We start from the raw sequence: 20408 nt of genomic DNA, 5'->3' as shown, positions 1-20408 counted from the left end.
GAAATAAGGTTTTGGAAGAGTTAAGAGTAACTTAAAAAGCTACTGTTAGTTGGAATAAAACGAGGTATTGTAAAAAAAGGCAAATTTACTCTATCTTTTTTAGACCTTAACTATGGTTCCTTCAACAAGTAGTATTGAAATAACCAGTTCTGTTGCAGTCGTAACTTGAAACCTCTCAATGTCATCATTCCAATATAAAAGAATTTTTCTATTTTTTGTTTTTTCCTGATGTTACTGAAAGTATTTGTAGCATATTTTTTATACTGAGTTTCCAGCCACATACTGAAATAGAAAGGTGTGTACTCTTTTTTGCAACACCACAGATAGCAAGATTTTAGGCAAGTGAAGTGTTGCAGATGTTTTTCACTGTTTCAGACACTTGAAAGAAAGGATGTGAAAAAAGTTCCTCTTTTTAATATGGCAAGTTATTTATTCAAATATATTGAAGCAGGTTTGTATGTGAGGGAAAACTTCAAAATATGATTTCTCTTGACCATCGTTTCCTTTCTCTTTCATTTCAGAAAAAAGAAATCCACACAACGAAAAAGGTTAGTAACTTTTTACACTTTTTTGTTACTTTTTTTTTCAGAGGGAAGGGATAGAATCCAGTCTTCCTGTTTTTTAAAAAAATTGAGACAGACACAGCAGGAAAGACCCTTACATTTGTGTAAGCGTTACTTTTTTACACATACCAGGAGAGAAGGGCAACAAGTCAGCAAGGGATGAAAACGTGTTTACAGTGCAATATGATTATTCATGGAGCCTTCATATCTTAACGGGCTTTTCAGACATTCTGAACTATGTACAAGTTTGTAAATACATGATTGTGAGCTATTCTTTGCTTCTGCCCTTCCTGGCTTCCCCATTGTCCTGTTTCCAGCCAGGTCACCATTAATTTTTGTAGTAGCCAGGAGCAGCACAGCTAGGACCTGGAGGTTATTCCATTCCACCTCATGTCATTGCCAGGGGTAGGGGAAATGGACTCATTTCTAGGGAGAAAAGGTTCCTTCTGTTTGAGAAAATGTGGCAGAGGGAGTGGCCAGTTCCAAGCAATCCCGTATGAATTGTTTGCCTATCTTGTACACTTTGTTATTGATATTGTAGCTGTTGCTGTGTGTTTTCTTACCTCATTGAAGTCTGCAGTAAATTGTTCTTACCTCAATCTGTGATCTTCGCCTTTGGTGCCTTCAGTCCTCTGCTCCAACCTTCCACAGAAGGAGAGGAAGGGAGAGGGGGAGTGAGTGGCATGGTTTGGAGTTTCAGTGGGAACACTAAATTGGACAATGTTCTTAAATTGCAACACCCATCCCTTGGGAAAAAATGGACATAGTTTGGTATCCATTATATGAATCAACACAGAATTTGAGCAAAGGGCAACGGCTGGGGTCTGTTAGTTTGCCAAATTGTTTGACCAAATGCTTCCAATTTCTAAATTTATTATCAAAATAAATTCACTGAATTTTCACTCCCATTTGCCCAAAATGAAACAAACAGCAAAAGCAGCCAGGGAGACTGGCATTCCTTGTTTTGGCTACCTTCTGTACATTTTCTTACGTTCAGTGTGGGAATACTGTTCACAGTTTATTACAGAGATTAGGTTGTTCAGTTTTCAATGGCAAGAATGAGCTGGATACTGCACAGATACATGCAGCCATTTGCCTAGAAGTGTCCAGTGTTTTGGCCTAGATCTAGAATGTTCACTAAACTCTTCTATACAATCAAAAATTTGCTGTTCACTTGCCCCAAACTAGTTCTTGACTTGCACATAAAGGTTGATAAGTACTGTAGAGGAGCTTGAAGTTAGTTATCCTCTTTAGCCCTCTTTGCCACCTCTTTGCCCCGTCTGGCTCTTCCAAGAAGAAATATTTGACTTGTTTTACTCAAACCTTGTAAAAGCAACAGACTGTTGTAATATTCAAGAGCTTCTCTGAAATAATTACAAGTGAATTGTACTTCTGCAAAGTGTTTTAACATTCTGTCTCCAATTCAGTGCTGACCGTGTGCTATCAATGCCTCAAAGTCTCCATATACAGTACAAATGTAATACTATCTATTAAAGTGCTTCAAATTAAATATGCTCTTTAGATGGTTAAGACATAGTTGCTTCAGACTTCTAATTCATTGAGAATACAAATACAATGAAGTGGTGTTTTGGGTTTTTTTAATCAGAATATACACTGGTAAGTGAAAAAAATGCAAATTACAGCCAGAGTATCTCCCTTAATGAAACCACATCTCTCGCTAAGACTGCAATGTCTCTTCTTTCAATATGGTAAACTGTGAAATTGGAATGATTAAAATACAGGACAGTGATGAGTGAAATTTTTCAAAAGTACTCTTATGAACATAACTTTACTCCCATTGGGTTTATGGATGTTTTAATATTGACTTCAGGTAGGGGCAATGTTTGGGTACCTTTTGAAACGTCATTTTTATAAAGTGAATTCTACATTCATGGAAACAACACCTGGTACCTCAAGAACTCAATTTTAATTGGAACCTCTGGGAATGATCACAGGACAAACTATTACGGAGTAAGAACAAATATTTAAATATTGAAAATGGTGAAACTAAACTTTCTACTTAAATGATCCCAAAAACACTGCCTTTAATCCATTTGACTGTCACCTTAGAAGGTTTAGTGCATTGGAAAGAGGGGTGCAGGAAGTGGATTTCTGCTTCTTCAATAATATGTCAAGCCAAAGGTAAGTGCAGCAGGAAGGTTTGGTGGAGAGAGGCACTTGGAAACCTGGAAGAAGATAAAGTTACGATTAGAGTATTCATGGATTTGTGAATCAAATTCATAGCCTTTCTGTCTGAATGTGTAATAGAAACTTCTAGAGGTGGGTGTCCATTTCTTAATCCAACTGTACGATATTTATGTTCACATTCTGCGAAGCGCTTGGTCAGCATCACTGAAATTGAGAAAATAATTCAACAGTATAACCCAAGAATTTTCTGAGTTTTAAGGACCTTACCCTTACTGAACTGTTAGTTCAGTTTTATTTTTAGATTTAAGTGGGCTTCTTTACATACTGTTTTCTTGATGAGTAAAAAAAAAGTACAGATTTTTAATCTCCATCTAATAAGCAGAAAATCAGTATTGCTGGAACTGCATATGTATTTTTAATGCACATGCTTAGCTCTGTGCTAGGTTATCAAATTTTGAAAGCTTTTATTTTCCTGAATTGAAAAGATCTAATAAGAGGGTGAGAAATAAAAATAGACAGTAATATCTACTATATAACATTACCTGAACTCACTCAGATGTCTTACTGTAGAGTTATTTCATATTTTGGTGCATCTTAACCTATCTGCTTTTTGAACAGACCTTTATTTTGTCATGCTTAAGTCACACACAGTTTTTGGAGTTTAGAAATTTGGGACTTTTATGTGGCTTGGCGTTACTGAATAACACAATGTCTTTTCTCTTAATTTTTGTAAAACTTGGGAGCTATTTAGAGCTTGTCTGTTATTGCTGCAATGTCTGGCAGTAATAACACCTACTGAAAGCATGAGCTGGCAAAAATCAGCCGAAATAGATTTTGCTGTTAATTAACTGCTAATTTGATCCTTAGTCAAGCTTTCAACTTGCTTTCTGGAAACCTTTTCAACAAGTGCATCTTGCACGTTTCTAGGTCAGATTTTGTTTTATTTGCTCTACTGTATTGTACTATAAATAGTAACTTATGCCACTAAGCTTGACAGAGTTGAAGAGGCATTTGGGTAAAACCCTCGGGCACATGGTGTGACTCTTGGGGATGGTCCTGTGCAGGGCCAGGAGTTGGACTGGATGATCCTTGTGGGTCCCTTCCAACTCAGCATATTCTGTGATTCAGCCCTTCTGTTCATGAAGTTTTCAGTCCTAAATTAATGGTTAAAAATCTGTTAGGTTTATCTGTTGTGCGTTTTTTCATATGCTTGTTAATTTCCAACGTGGATCCACAAATTTTAGTACTTTGTTGGAAAAGCAGTGAGCACTTTGAGAAGTTTGAAAACATTACCGAAGAACTAGTTTTCTTTATTGCTACACAAGATGTTTCTTTTTTTAGTATGGTATTCCCTTTATTGGCTCCTGATAGAAACCAGTGCCTCAATATGTTGCTTCATTAGGCTAGAATTTGTTACTGTATTCATGTTGGGCTTTGCATTTGAAGTACATAGAGTGCTTGCTACAAAAACCATCACTCACTGACTAAAACCTGAAAGCAGTCAGGCTTCATTTTCTCAGGCTTGCAGCTAAATATTTCTTTGGAAAATTATATAACTGGTTACAGTGGCAGCAAAAATACTTCTAATTTCTAGAACACTACTAATAGAAAACTGTAACATTTCAGAGATGGCCATAGATATTGTTTGGCATACATTCAATTTCTTTTACTTTATACCCAAAGACTTTCAAGAAGGGAAAGACTGGTAGGAAAAAGATGTCTTAGCATAGTTAGGAAACTTGAAAGATGAGATGTATGCTAAGCTTGAGAAAGAAAGCCACCAGGAAATGGAATTAAGAAAAAATTGGATAAGCTACTTCAGTTGAGCTTCAATTATTTATAAACTTGATTTGCACTGCTACCCCAGTGATTCTTCTTACACTGTTAGTATGCATTATTCTGTGGCTTTAATAAAATGTAAAGATCTGAGTAATAGATTTATTTGGTTTGTTAGAACAGGGCAATATTTTGAGGAAGGGTTCAGAAAGGATTTATGAATTTTTAGTTGACCCCTTTTCCCCTAACCTGGCTTAAAGTTTTAGAGGGGAAATACAAATTAATAGAAAGTGAGTTTATTAAAATAGCTTAGGACTAAACATTTTACTGATGTCAAAAGTAACATCAACCAAATCATGCAACATATTTATACTACACTGTCCTAGGTCTCCATACGTAAAGGAGAATTGGAAATTTGGGAGAGAAGGATACCTGAAGCTTTCTAGCCTTGTTGGAGCTATAAGAGTTAAATAGAGATCACATGTTGAGTGAAGTTAATAAAACCTTACTTGAGGCCTCCACTTTTTTGTTACTGTCATGGCATGGAAACTGTGGAGTACAGTGCTCCTATGTTTCTTTGTGTCAATACTGATATAATTTGGCTGTGCCTTAGATAAAAAGGCATTAAAGGTGCTGTGTAGAAGACACAACTCCCATCTGCCTGGGACCTGGCTGTGTGGAATAGTGCAATGAAGGGTGTGAACAAGGGCCAGTGGTTCAGCTGCTGGTTTGGTTTGCTCTAATTTTTTTTCCTTTTTCGTCCTCTTTTATCTTCCCTCCTATAGAATAGTGGGAAGGGGCGAGCACTGATGGAGGACAGACCCATGAAGTTTCTTTACAATTGTAAAGAGAAAAAAAGGAAAAAGAGAATTTCTTCCACAGCTGTCACTCAAATGTTGTGGTTTTCTCTTTTCTTCTTCCTGGCTACTACAAGTTAGTAGGGCATTCTCTCATCATGTTTGTAAGTGTCTTTTCACCAACATAGTCTAGTAAAACTGAATGCCTTTTAATTAATAACTTTATCATTTTACAGTCAATCCCATCAGCAAACTACCCTGTAGGACATTAGTGGCTGTTGGATTGTGCCTTGAGAAATAAAGTCTAGTAGTCTGGGGCTCATTTGTTAAAGATATAAACTATACTCAAACAAAACCATGACCCCTTATCTGTAGTGGCTACCCGAAAAGACTACCAAATAGTCTTTAATTTAATTTTTTTTTTTTTCTGGCTTGACAAGACATCACTAATATTTTCCACGTGTTTTCTTTTTTTTTATCTCATGGGTTTGCAGGCCCAGTGTACAGATTGATCTACAAACAAAGGAAAGATCTCAGCTCTCATTTTTTTCCTTAGACTTGCCTTAGTTTCTCATAGCTCTGTTTTTGAGTGTATATCCTTCTTTATGGTAAAACCAGTTTCCTTCTGTTTTGTTAGTATCTTGTTCACCTTCTAACTCCTGACCTTTCCAAATGACTTGATGAAACACTAGCTGTAATGTAGTCTCCTGTGTACAGGTTCTCTATTGATGTAAAAAAAGTTTAGAAATGTGACTTAATTGCTGTGATGTTTGCACATTACCAGCATGAAAGCAGAGTTATCGAGGATGTGCAACCCACAGGTTTAATTTATTAAACTTTCTTGTAACTCCATTCTCCTATAAATGTGTGTATGAGACAGGAGAAGGAATGTTTTTCTTTTTTTTCTAATTTAGCAATTTACTTGATTTATAGAAAAGTCTGTGCTCTGTTTTGTGTATTTGCTTGTTTGGAATCCTTCTGTAGTTTATAGAGACACTAGTGATTTGTTCCTTAGCCTCCCTGTGGAGTTTGTTCCATATTACAATCTAATTCCATGTCCGTGTCGTGCACTCCTGAGCTGTTAATTTGTACATTTCGATGCAGTTTGTTTCATCGTGTTTTTGTAATCCAAACTGAATCTAACGAGCTGTGTGCTTTGGGGACCCAGCCTTGCCTTGCCAATTAGAACAAGTGGTTACTGAGAGAGAGCATGCTTTAAATAAAACATGGCACCTCTGCGTGGGACCAGCAGCCTTTGGGGAATAAAAGAGGATATTTAACTCTTTCTGACTGAGAAGAGAGGTCAGATCAGTGGGCACATTTTAGAAATATGCAGCTTATTCCTTTAAAAATTATTATGCAGATTCATGTTTTGTCTTTCAAATAAAATGTAGTGTGGTGTTGGAGATGTGTCAGGCACTACTGCATGGGAGTATTTAGGAATGTACGAGGACATCTATTGAGGTGACTGCACATTTTCTAGGATTCTAATTGCTAGTGCCACGTGAAAATTGTACAGAACTAGCAGCTAACCTTTCTCTTTCCCCTTGTACTGTTACACAAGAGTCTGAGGTGGAACAGGAGGAGTGCCAGGTGGTAAAAGAGCTGGTTTCAAAAGGCATTTTACGAGGGAAGGAATCTAGAACCAACTTTTTTTTTAATAAGAGTGCTAAGGTTATGTGCTTGGTGACCAAGAGGAAGTTACTCTACCATTTTGAGGTAGCTGGAAAAGTGTACGTCTGTGATTAGTATTTGTGATCGTTGAAGAAATTACCCAGCATTCTGCTAAACCTTACCTGAACTAAACTTCCTGGTGAATTCAAGCAAAACACAACAGTGATTTTGACCAGTTAACTCTACTTGCAATTCTTGCATTCCAACCCCAGCAGTTCCTTTCCTCTCTCATCCCTATTAATTTGTACATGCTTGAGCATCTCCAAATGGAAGTAGTTTAGGTGAACAGTCATGGCGATTGGCTAGACAACATTTCAGCAAGTCTTGCCTACACAAGCAAGGCAAGACCAAGAAGAACCTTTCTTGTGAAAATGTTTTTGCTCAGCAGCTTGGTGTTAAGGAAAGTAGAGCTGTTCGCTAAGGTGATTTAAGCTGTTAGAGGAGAGCAGGTGTACAGGGCAAATGTGATCTGGATAATAGAACAAAATGTAACTGACTTTTCAGTTATTTATCTATTTTATGTAAAAGGAATGTGATCTAGCAGCTAGACAGCTGACTAGGATCCTGGAACTTGATTTCCTTTTCACAGTCAGTGAGCATTTCTTAGCGATACTAAACAAGTTGCTTCTTTTGTCTCCTAATTCCATTCCTCATCAATTACTGTGAGATGATAGTATTTCCCTCTTGGTTTTGGACAAGCTGATTTTGGACTTGCCTTTTATACCCTTGAGGAACAGATGCAGCTAGGGACCTTTTGTTTCTTCATTTTGTCTTAGCCTTCATAAGTCTTAAACAAAATTCTGAAATTTCAGTTCTCTTCTGTATGTGGCTGTTCTACAGTTGCATTTCTATTCTTCATCTTCGTGACAATTTATCTTCAGTTCAGTTTGTTTCTCTTCTTAATTTAGAAGAAATCACACTGCTCTGTCGCAATTAGTGCATACCAAGTTGAGGGTTTTTTTAAAACTTTTAGTGCTGTTTCTTATGGAGCCTGCAAACGTTCCAGTAATTTTTTTTTTACTCATACTGGTTTTCATATATGTATTGTAAATTTTGTATGTTCTCACAAAGTTAGTCACCAGAGGGCAAACTGTTCATGCAGATTTAGTTGATACAACTATAACTTTGAGCTTTTTTAAAAAAAAAATCACAGTGTCTATGAATGAGTTTGCATGTAGTATTAATTAAATAGAAAGTGAAAGGATAATGACTCTCATCTTCAGAAGTACAAAAGTTAAGATTTTATGTTGAATGAGATGGAATTTTTAAAGATTAACACTTAAACTGTTGGACTAATTTGCAAACTTTGGGGGAAAAAAACACCCCTTGATAATTTTTCTTCTTTTTTTTATCACATTAAATATCCCTTATTAAATAAGTTATTAAAGATCACTTCTAAATAATATTTAAAGTGATTAAATATCACTTGACTATTAGTCCAGGAGAATAACAGTAGGTTAAAATGGTTTCCAACAGGAATGTCTTTATCCTTAAATGTGAGTGGATGAATCTCCATTGTGGGCACAGAGGTGTGTGTTTGCAATCTTATACTGGAGATCTCTAAGCCTGCAGGACTATTGATAAGGCCTTTCTGGTGAAATTATCTGAAAGGACTTCATCTCTTATAACTGAATGTGTAAGATTTTGCTCCTTTCTTTTGCAGAAAGCATAGGTTATTGACTGAATCTGATGCTGAAGAGTTAAATGACAAGACAGGTTATGGTGCCGTAATAATCCAATCTGTGTTTGACCAATGTAACTGTCTTTTAATTATGATAAAAGAATCAAAGAGTACAGGAAAGCATAAGATTATTGACCTACACTGGTTTAAATCACAGATCAGTAGATATTATCTAGGTAAGCTCTGTTTGTTGAAAATGTCTCCTTGAAACAGATACCCTGTCCTGATGTGAATACACTGGGGGTTCTGCATGCACCGTGGGCTCCAGTGTTTCTAGTCTCCCTCACTATTAAATAATACTAAGGTGTGCCTTCTTAAATGCAACACTGTTGGATGTTTATACAGAATTGTACTCCCATTCATTGTACTGAATAAGAAGCAATATAAGACATTCTGTCATGTCCTTTATCTTCTTATTAGGACACTTACACATTTGAGCTGAATAGAGAATAATTATTTTCTTTATAGAATTTCTTTAAATAACTCATTAACCCCCTAGTGTTTCAGGAAAATAAGAAATTTACCATCTTGACATTTCTATGAGTCAAGATTGTGATATTCTTGTTCACTATACATAGATAATCTAAAGCACAAATGTCAAACACCCACAGATATTTGGATTATATATTGGATATCAACTTTGAGAAGCCTTGGAAACTGTAGTCCTTTGCTAATCTCCCTCCCTCAAGGCATATAATCTTTTGATGTTTTAAACATTGAAAGTATACACATCTCCCTTCCTCCGTGGAACTGCAGGGTTATTTAGTGCTTCTCCTAGTGGGGACCCAAGAATACTAGTTTGAACATCCAGAAAATAAATACAAGGAGGAACTTTAAAAAGTCACACTGGAATTCTGTGGTAGAAAACATGGGTAGAATTTAATTCTCTTTGATTTCTCTTTGGAATTTTCTCAATGGGGTTAAAACAAAGTCAAGAGTCTAGCAGAAAGGAGCTCTGCTTTCGGTAAGATTCCAGTTGCACATTGTGAATGTTTTTGAGTCTATCCAGTAAGCAAGTTAAGGGTCCTCCAAAAGAGAAGTTCTGTGACTGCATACATTATGAAAATAATTTCAAATTAAATAAAGAGGTCAGATCACAAGTGTATAAAATTGATTTGATCAGGCGCTTACTTTTTTCAGAGTGCTTGACTTTTCAAGCTTAGTGTAGGGTTTTGCCATCCTTTATTGCCACCCCCATCCTTCCAGTATAAATAAATGCAGTTATGTGGAACTGTGACTGTTACTGGCCAAAGTATTTGGAAACCATGAATCAGGAGTGTTGATTTTGAGCTGCTGGGCTGCAGTCAGGTCACGAGTTGGACCCAAACACTGTCTTAGTTGGGATCAGAAGTGCTGAAGCTGAACAAACAATCTAGCTCTGGTCTTCTACAGAATCTGTCTTCCAAAATTGCTTTTTTCTTGCTGCAACGAAAGTAATAGCCTTCAGAGCATAATACAAGACTTTTCTCCCTCTCCTCTGCATTAAGGCTCATCAAGCAAATGCAGAGGGAGGCTCTGGTTTGTATATTTTTAACTACTAATGTTATCCACACCATAGCTGTTTATTACCTGAGTAAGTGAACACATAAATTTCATGATGTGTAGGGTTAATGAACTTAATGTACACGCAGGAAATATTGGAGATTTCTAAACTTCTATTTTGTATTTACATACATTTATATACATCAGTACTTCAGCAAAAGGGGTAGCATTTTTATTTGATTTCAGCTACTAAATAACAGGAGCTTTTATATTTTGGAATTGGTCCAGCTCGGTGGGAAAGGTCCCATATAAATGGTGAGCAAATTTGATCAGACAGTAGATGTCTGGGGACTGTAAGTATTAGAAATTACCAAAAGCAAACTTATGCATCTCAAATAAGATTGCTCGAAGTGGACTTGGTATTCACTGGAGGTTGTTTGCAGTGAGCTACATCAGGAATAAAAAGACTCATTTTTTTGTTAGTAATTGTGTAAGTCACAGGCTTTGCTCTTTTAACAAAAGATGGTGGGGTTTTGCCTTCTGTCTTGAGTTTTGCTTCAGAGCAGGGGAAAAAAAAGACCTTTCAGCACTTTAGAGGGTGTCTGTGGAGGTAAATAGCAGTCTGACTCATTTCTAGATTGGAAAGGAAATATATTGTGCCATTTACAAGCATGTTCTAGCGATGTTTAGTATAGCATTACTGCTCCTAATAGACAAGCTTTCGTTCACCTCTGTTGCCATGTCCTGCCCTGCAATATGTGAAGAAATAGAAAGCTGATCCCAGTGTAGGTGAATGCAGTCTTTCACCATGACATTTTCTGTGCCTCAGCAAAGTCTGTGCATAGCTTCAGGTCCTCATGAGAACTGCTGTCTGCTGAAACGCTTTGAGCAGCAATTTGAAAACTACATTATGACAATTTTTTTTTTCCTTGAGACTCACTGGTATGTAGAGAAAATTGTGATAGATGTAAATAATTCTACAAATGCAGAAGCATATAATGGGTGTTGACATCTACTCAGTTGACAAAGATAAGTTAATGTTTAGAAATAGCTCAAATGTTAGTCTTCATTCTGCACTACTTCTGTTAGTGTCCATAATTATCATTTTTAAAGAGTTAAAATAACAGGAAACTTTTAACTGTAAGGGTTTAATTTAAGATAGACGTAACAGTCACTTGTTTCGATAATCAACACATGAAAATCATAGTTGGTGTGTAACTGAAGCTAACTGGGGGTAACTGGATGGGTTCCAGTATGAATATGTTCTCTTTTTTTCAAAGTGAGCTTTTGAATCTATGCACAACTGAATTGTAAAACACAGTGTCTCAGAATCCAAAATCAAGAATACTGGAGACAGTATTCTCCAAATCAATGTATCTGGTAGCTGTGGATAGCAATGGGTCTCTAGTGCATGTCAGTCTTTTTTTTTTTTTTCCCCATCGTTTTCTTTTTCTTGTTTGGAAAGGGTCCTGGTGTGCTTTAGTTGGGGAAAAATATATAGGAATATTCATCAAGGAGATTTAGAAATGCAGAGTGCTGAAAGCTTTTGTAACAGAACCTGTTTTTCTTGGTAGTAACCAAATGAGCTTTTTTGATGTAAAGGTCAGATTTCATGTATTTGTTCCCACTTGAGCTCTTTCTTGACAGAAAGAAAGCTATTTTGCTCTTGATTTATAAGATATTTACTGTGAATTAGTACTGCAGAAACATCTGACATTGTGAGCTGCTCTGGGTACTGCTGACCATGCATTGATGAAAGGAATTTTAAGATATTTATTGGGGCCTTTTCTGCAGGTACTGTTGCAAGGTACAGAATGTCCATTTACAGGAGAGCAGAAGTAATTGTTTTGGTTTTAACTTGAAACCGTTTTCTCTTTCATGCAGCAAGCTGCAGTAACTCCCTGCAGAGAGAATGAATGGTCAGTTGTGACTCCGTACACACACCTGAGCCTGAGAAATTATTTGTGCCATAACCTAATAGGAAGGAAAACTTACGGCTCATTCACTTTTGATTTGTGAAGATGATGTTGTCGGTAGGACTTGAGATTATATCATCCATTAGGAGACTTCAGAAAAAAATCAAAGTACAAACCTTGTATACTATTATGTCAGCTTGTTCCATAGTCAGACTTACCAAAGTACTCAGAGTCTAGTTGCTTTATATTTAAAAAAAGCTAAGCAGGGAATCTTATTGGTGTGATAACACATAATTTATATAAAATTCAAGTTGAAGTTGTTTTCTGTGAAGAAAGTTTTGCTAACATTCTATTAACATAAGAGCAGTCATTTTTTACTAACAGTAGAAGTACCTCTGAATAAATACAAAGCCGTTGAAGTGACTTCTGTTTAACCAAGTAATCAATTTTATGTTCCCATATTTGGGGACTTTCTATGAAATTCCTGTTTTCATGGACATGTATTCCTAAATTATCAATAGACAAGCTAGTAAACAAGAAGTGCCCAGCAAAGAGGACAAATACTAAGTTTAATTATTTTGTAAATTCATGTAGATATGCTTTAGTTTTTTTAGTTAACAAAAAGAAGTGCTTAATTTAATTTTTAAATATGAACAGTGACTGAGTATTAGTCTTTAAACATGATCACCAATTTGCAAAACATTTTGGTTAAGATTAATTTTTTGTGAAACAGGATTAGAATAACATTTATTAAGTTTAAAATATGACAACTCTTTGTAAAGGTGCCAGGTTAGAACCTATTTCTTCCATTTCTCCTTTCTTAGTGAAATTTGAAGGACTTTGGGACCTGAAAATTGAAGGAAATCATAAGCTGCTTTGAGACTGTATTCTTGAGCAGTTGAAGAAATCCTGTGTTCTGTTTTACATTCTCCATCAAGTTTGAGGCTGAGGAGCTGTAGAACCTGTGTAAGCAACCAACTGCAAGTGTTGAGACGTTTGCTGGTTTCTACCCAGCCTTCCTTTTTGCTTAGCCGAAGGGAATGTTTACCTGTTAGACTCTCAGTGGAAACCCTTTAGCATGCAGCTTGGCGTATATCTGAGTCACCTTCTGCCCTCTTTGGTTCCCCTTCAGTGAAATGGAGTTGGGTGGGCAGAGAAGTTAGAGTGGCATGGTATTTACTGTGTCCAAACCAGTGACTTCCCTCACCCACCCCCCACCCCCTTGTATTAGAAAACTCTTTGTTCCTTTTATATTGTGCCTTACGCTGCATTCAGAAGAATACTGTATTCTAGTGAGGACTTAGGCACCTTTACAAAACACTAATTCTTGCATAACTGGGTTATTGAAGAGAAGTTTTGACTGTACTTTTAGGCTCCGGTTGGAATGTGGTTGTGTGAAACTAGTAGCAAATTACTGTCATGGCTTTTCTTGGCCTGTGCTGTCCTGACTCTCCAAGTACAACTTTCTTCATAAAACCTTTCTATGGTAGTATTTAGTATCACTTATTAAATAGAGTCTTAATATGGAATTGCATTTCGTGGTTTACTGCAACTCATTTTCTGCCCTTTGCTCAAGGGAAGGCAAAGTAGGAGGCTTCCTACGTCTTTCCCCATTTTTACTGCTGATCAGGGAAACTGAGACTATAAAAGTTAGCTTTTTTTTTTTTCTGCTGTATAAATTTGTGCAGCAAGTTATTAACAATTTTTCAGTTGTGCCCTGGCCTATTAGCAGGAATATACAGTGGTACAAGGATGAATTTGTTGCAAATTTTATGCCTCCATGCTCCATTGTAGAATGTTATCCTGCTGCAGTGTTAAGTCATATTTCATCTCTTAAATTAATGTTGACATGCTGTTACTGGATTTTTTTCTTGTCTTCAGACTGGAACATAAAGGGAAAAAATCTTATTGCTGGAATATTAAAATTATTTGTTTAAGTGCCTTGCTTGAAGTAGAATTCTACTAGAAAGATTATAATGTAAAATCAATGAGTGATTTAGATTTGCTTGCATGTATGAAAAAGTGCTTTTGAAGCATTCAGGGCATCAGGAGAATGCAGGAGGTAAGGATGAGTTGAAATTGCTGTGAGAAAGGAAGAAACTGGAAGAGGAGATATCCGTGTCCTTCCATGTCAGTATTGCAAGGGATAGTAGGAAAGTTCTGCCTTTTGTGAGCATTAAAATGCATTTTTAGTAACTGCCTTGTGGCACTGTTTGGTGATGTGAATTTCGTGGGATGTACAGAGAGGTGGGAAAGCTGTTTGAAATTAAATGTCACTCCTGGTGGTTGGGTTTGTTTTTGTTTGCTTTGAAAAGAGTCTTTTTGCAAAAGGGGATGCAGGTTTGGAGCTGGCATTTTGCAAATGCTTTCACTATAGATTTTTGCTCTGATTCAGCTTTGGTCAACACTAACTAGAAGTTATTGATAAGGAATTTCTGTTTGCCTATGGAAGATAAACTGGCTTGATATAGTATTCAATAGAAACTTCATTATAAGCATTTTAGAATGCTCCAGATGAAGCATTTGCTTTTAGGTTTAGGAAAGAGAGAGATCCATAGAGATAGAGCTGGAGTGCTCAGAATAATGAGTAAGAGATTGGGGAGGTGGAAAGAAATTCTTTGTTTTGCTTATAAGGTAATTTTACCATCACACTTGGAGGCTTACACTCCTTCAGACAGAGCATAGGCATAAATGTAGGTGAGCTGGTGGTGGAGCACAGACCTCCTCCAAGAAGGATGCGTGCAAGGAAACCACTCAACACCTTTACAGCAGCAACAACAACAAAGGTGAATAGCAAATAATTCACCAATTACCAGCCCTAGGAAGAAACACTCAATTTTCTGATAGTTTTTAGGTTAGACTTTGAGCATGTGTTATATTCATTAGGCAAGTGGTGATTTGTTCTTACTGGTTTGTATTTGTTTTGTTTTTTTGGTCCTGGTGGGATTGCCAGCATGTGGCATCTGAGGAAAGAGAAAATATTCTTCAGTTTGTTCTGTGGGACAGTTGTGTTTTTCTAGTGCCTTGTCATCTGCTTACTCTCTTGTAGAGTGAGAACACAATCACATGAGGTGTACTCTTTTAATGCATTTGGTTAAATTGAACATCTTCAGATTTTATTCAGCTGGCTGAACTATAAAATGAAATTTGCTTTATATTGGTTTTTATAATTTTGTGCCTAAAACTTCTTTAGTTGATGCAAACTGCTGGTTAAAGTAGAGTCTTGCACTGGATGAGGGTGAGGTAGAGACAGGAAGGTTAGGGTTAGAGTTAGATTCTTTTTCTGGCTGATATTGCTGAAGTTTAGATCATGAAAGCAGTAATTGGAAACTTTTCTACCAAAAGTCTTGAGTTCTGTGTCTCCTCTGGTGGGGCTGACTTTTGTAGTGACATTTGTGAAGAGAAAAGCTTTTGTTTACTGAAAGCCATAAACTAGTGAAGTAAAACCAGTTTGATCACCTAGTCCATCTGCAGATGATACAGGATTTGTGATTTACTTTTTGGCATGTGATGTGGGTTACAGAAATTGCTTTGAGGATAAAAGGCAAATAAGTTCATGGAATTGCTTCATCTTTTCAAAGGACAAAGAGAAAACACTCATTTCACTGGTGTCTACCAAATGAGATACTGAGAGGATTTGAAATACATATACTTAAAACCTGAGTATTGCTCTGCAAGTACAAAAAATTCATGGTGTCAAACACCATGTTTTTGCTCTAGAAGTTGTAAAATAAAAACATAAGATTTGTGGATGTGTTAGCTTTTCAGTAAAGCACAGAAGATGAGTGTGAGTTTTCTAGTATTAAAATAAGTCAGGGGTAGCACTGATTTTTATTTTTTATATTATTCCTTTTAATCATCCTTCTTTCTTCTGAGAAATGAGACTTTCACAAAATGTCAGGTATAGCTTGGCACCCAGTAGACTTGAAGAATCTGAGGCATGTACCTTACTTTGGAGTTGTCTTTTTTCAAGAATTATAACAATGCTGTCAGTCTAACTTAGCTTTTTCTGACTTGGACTCATAGGCTACGGCTCCTGCCTTAGAAGGTACTTGTGATCAATCCCAACTTAGAATGGATCATTATTTGGGTTGTTTTAATCATATTATTCAATTTGATCTACAGAAATGCTTAAAAAAATGGGGAATCTGTTTGAACAGAAAAAACTTCGTTTAATGAGGGACCGAGCTTGGGATCTCTGTATTCCAGATGACAGTAGTTTGTTCTGCCAAGGTCTGTAGGTGTCTGCTGGAAACAGTTCCGTCGTACTGGACAGCTCTTTGTCATGTCCCTGTCCCTCCACTTTTTTTGTTTTCTGGTTTAATTCAGAAGATGACACATCTGTCCATGTGGTAAAACCTTCCAGATTGCAGTACAAAGAGGTTAAAGGAAAGCATCTCTATCTCTGATAGCTTTCTGAAAAGCAGTTTTAATCCCTAGGGTATGGTACATTGCCTGTCTTATATGATCAATGGTAAGTGTTCTTTACAAATCAGGCATTCTCTGGGAACCTCTTTAAATTCTTGCAATCAAACTCACAGTGTTCAAGAATTATAAAACCAATATTATGGAGGTTCTCTGAAAAGCAGATGTGCATTAACATGTTAAGCAGCATGCTTCCTAGTGTTATTCACTGAGAGAAAATAAGTGAAACCTTAACAGTTTTTATAGTTTGTTAACGTGGTAAGTCATTTGTGATAATGCTTCCCCATGTCATCTTCTTCCATGTAGGTATAAATGGTAAATGTGAACTGCATTTTTGAAGGATTTTTCTCCATCTGTGCTGTCTGGTGTTTAAATTGATTGGACCTTTTCTTTTAACTCTTATAATGAGATTTCAAAACTGTTTTATTTTCTTATCAAGGCTTTCAGATATGTTCACGCTTGAAATGTAGTGGGCTATGAGTAAATATTTTTTTCTATGTATAAACTTATTACTTTTCCAAAGGAGTTTAAAATCAATCTTAACTCTAACCTGGCAATATTGTGTTGGTGTGATATTGAACTTTTATATTTGTGTGATTTGATTCAAAAATTGTGGATAAGGTCAAGTTACTAGGTTCTGACAGACAAATTGTGAAAGGTGTAGTAGCTAACTGGAAGAGTATCTGTAGAGAAACAGTGCTCTCTTTTGAAAATTTTTAATATTTAATTTTATATTTTTCTTCCATAACTTGTATCTGTTTGCCTGATACAGTCTAGAGGAATCACATGTGTAGCTTCTCTTCCAGTAGCCAGTGAAGTGAATATCCACAGGGCCAAAGAGATGAGAGAACTGTTCAAAATGAAGATAAAAAATAGAGAATTCATATTGAATCGTAGGATATAGTCTTAGTTGCTGTTCATTTACAGTATACCAGTATTGCACTCCACTCACTCCTGTCAAATATCTTGAAATACAGTAGTGCTGTATTCACTCATGTAGGGTTGTCATGAGTGAATGGGTTGGAAAATCACTCTCTTGGAACCCAGCAAAGCTATTCAGTAATTAGTAAATTTAAAAACTATTGGATCTGCATGAGCTGGTGGTACCATGTGATACCACTGCTGATGAGAAGTTATTAGAAAGCCTGAAAAAATTCTTTACTCCCTAGTGCTCTAGTCACAATAGTAAATCTTACAGGTTATCTTCATTAAAAAGAGTAAAAACTAGTTGCTAATTTCAATTTTGTTTTACCATGGCAATAGTTTTCACGGAATTTCAGTGTGTGGATTTTCTACTGTTTAAGCGGTTGGCTTTGTAATTTCTGTGTTCTTCAGTCAAAAACAGAGCTGTGTACTGTATGAATAAAAGCGATGATTCACAGTCTTGAGCTCAAGTGTTGCAGCTGGGAGATTGGCAGTGTGCTGTGAAGGGAGAGGCCGCTGGTAGGAGGAATACACAGACAGGGTTCTTGTGGTGGGAAGAGTCCTGCATTTCTTGAAATTATCTGTTCAAAAATTTCCATACATAAAAAAATTCTGAATGTTGCATTTTGAGTTGAATTTTTAAAGTTTTCTTTGAGTTTTAAAAATCAGTATATTTTAAGTGACTAATTAATCAAAGATACATTTGCATTTTTAGTGGAAAACATTCATATAAGAAATTTTTGCCTAGCTCTTGTCTGCTGTGGAAAAAAAATAACTGAATTATGTTTACTTTTGGGCTTCAGAGGCACAGAGTAGATTTCTTTAACATTGAAAGGGGGAGAGAAGAGGACAGGTGCTTCATTTGAGCTCAGTCAAAGGGTCACCCTGCTTACAGACTGTTCTTTTCAGTGGCACAGTTCAATGACCATTGATCTGAGATTGTGATCCTGAACAAGTAGCATGGAAAAGGGAAATACATAACTGAATAGACTGCATGGAAAAAAGGAGATTTCTTTCTGAAAGAATGAATTCTGGCTCCTCTCAAGGTGAAGCTGATGTGGGCTTCTAAGCGTAGTTTCTTGCATGGTGCAGGAGAGCAAGACAAGTTTTGACGACAAATACATGTTTGGGTTGAAATATCACCTTACAAAGAACTGTCTCTTTATAAATGCATGTAGAATTTTCTCTCTTCCCTTTTACCTTCTGGTCTCACAGAGAGGAACAATTTATGAAAGATATAAGTGCAGGTTAAAGCAAGACACAGGACTCATTTAAGTTTCTGTAACAGATGCAGGTTTTTTTACTCGTGAGGTAAAACCTGGAATGTTGTGAGCAAAAGTGCTCAGGTAATGCTCCTGAACTGTATAAGCATGTACGCATCAAGTTTTTTTCTTCTTCTTGATCAGATGGCCCCATATATAGCATATTTTAGATTTACTAAGAATAAGCTGCTTTAAAAAGAATTGTTCTTTTATTTCCTTGCTGAACATAAACTCCTCTAGTAAGCACTCAGATTTTCCAGCATTCACCAAAGCAAGGAATTGTTAGAGAAGAGGAAGTGCAGGACTCAGTCTGGTTGACACTGGACAAGGGTGTTCTTCCTGAGGCTGTAAAAGGCACGCTTGTGCTGCGAATCCACGTAGGGTGTAATAGCTTCTGCAAACACTGCAGGTAGCAAACCATTGAAACTGTTCTTTGATTTTCTTCTTAGGGCATATAGCCTATTGGTTTTTAACTCTGAGAGCAACTTCTTTCCAAAGACTTTTCATTTCGCATAATTTGCGGTAATAGATTTCTTTCTGTTTTTCAAATTGTATTAAAGTGAGGCTGACTTAGGAGAGAGAAGGAAGAGTGTATGCGTGTGTGCACACCCGTTTATTAAAGTTTCCCATATAATTATGTTGTCAGACTCTTTTCACCTTACTGTTTTGACTGTTTCCATAGAAATAAGCAACAAGTATCCCAATTTCAGTAGAAAGGGAAATACTCCACACTGAAGTTTCATTCCTTGATTAAAGATACACTCCTTTCTAGGAGTAAGTACTGGAATATTTTATTCTCATTACTTATCATTGTGCTTTGCAGTAAGGAGAATGTTTTATCAGTCAGATACCTTTTCATCTGCTTTCTAACTTACTTCTAACAACACATGTGAAACACTTGACAGAATAACATGTTGTGTTTATAATTCACCTCTTACTGGAATTCTGGATGGACTTTTGAAAGAGGGCATTCCCTACTTTATGTATATTCTATGCATAATTATTTTTTTCCCTGGCAAAAGGCTCATCACACTAATTAGGACATCATGCAACTGTCTAAAAAGGGAGGGGAGAATGTGTTCAGCATGGCCTGAAATGTGTCCTCTACTCCTTCAACAGTTCTAAGCAGAAAATCTCTCCCTTGCTGATAGTGAAATAAGAATTAATCAGCTACTATGTGTTTGACAGTGAATGAATGGGAGAGCGAGAGGTGAAAATAGAAAAGGGAAGATGACAACTCCATAATGCTGAAGACATTTCTAAAATAATATTAGGTCTGTTGATGCACTCTCCTTTGTGAGGGTCATTGTGGAAGCTATTGACCCTTTCAGAGATTCCATTAACTAGATTTTTCTCAATTTAGGAAGCATCTTATCTTTTAGATAAGAAAATACAAAGAAGGATAAAGCTTTTGATACTGTCTCTCGCAGGATCCTTCTGGAAAAAATGTCCATCACACAGCTGGATAAACACATCATGTGGGTCAAGCACAGAAGGTAATAGTGAATGGGGGAACATCAGACTGGTGACCTGTCACTAGTGGGGTTCTGCAGGGCTCCATTTTATACCCTGTGCTCTTCAACATCTTCATAAATGACTTGGACAAAGGACTGAGGGGAAGGGATACTGAGCAAGGCTGCAGATGACACAAAACTGGGAGGAGCTGCTGACTCCCTCAAAGACAGGGAGGCCCTGCAGAGAGACCTCGACAAATTGGACGGCTGGGCAATCACCAACCAAATGAAGTTCAACAAGGGAAA

The 20408-nt window shown here is 36.7% G+C and overlaps 1 protein-coding gene across 3 annotated transcripts in view; it reads left to right on the top strand.

The window, feature by feature from the left end:
• The window catches only part of ZFAND3 (zinc finger AN1-type containing 3), a 141322-nt gene that overhangs the window by 41341 nt on the left and 79573 nt on the right, over positions 1-20408 (top strand). For all 3 annotated transcript variants that reach the window (XM_027898065.1, XM_027898066.1, XM_027898067.1), the window contains one exon: positions 522-548. In XM_027898065.1, coding sequence (XP_027753866.1) covers positions 522-548 — 27 coding nt within the window. The remainder of the gene's footprint in view (positions 1-521; positions 549-20408) is intronic.

The sequence above is a fragment of the Empidonax traillii genome, unplaced genomic scaffold (genome assembly GCF_003031625.1).
Source record: "Empidonax traillii isolate 1590-97213 ecotype Southwest subspecies unplaced genomic scaffold, ASM303162v1 scaffold576:size640842, whole genome shotgun sequence".
Classification (NCBI taxonomy): Eukaryota; Metazoa; Chordata; class Aves; order Passeriformes; family Tyrannidae; genus Empidonax; species Empidonax traillii.
The sequence above is the reverse complement of the archived record's forward strand: the minus strand, read 5'-3'. Positions and strand labels throughout refer to the sequence as shown.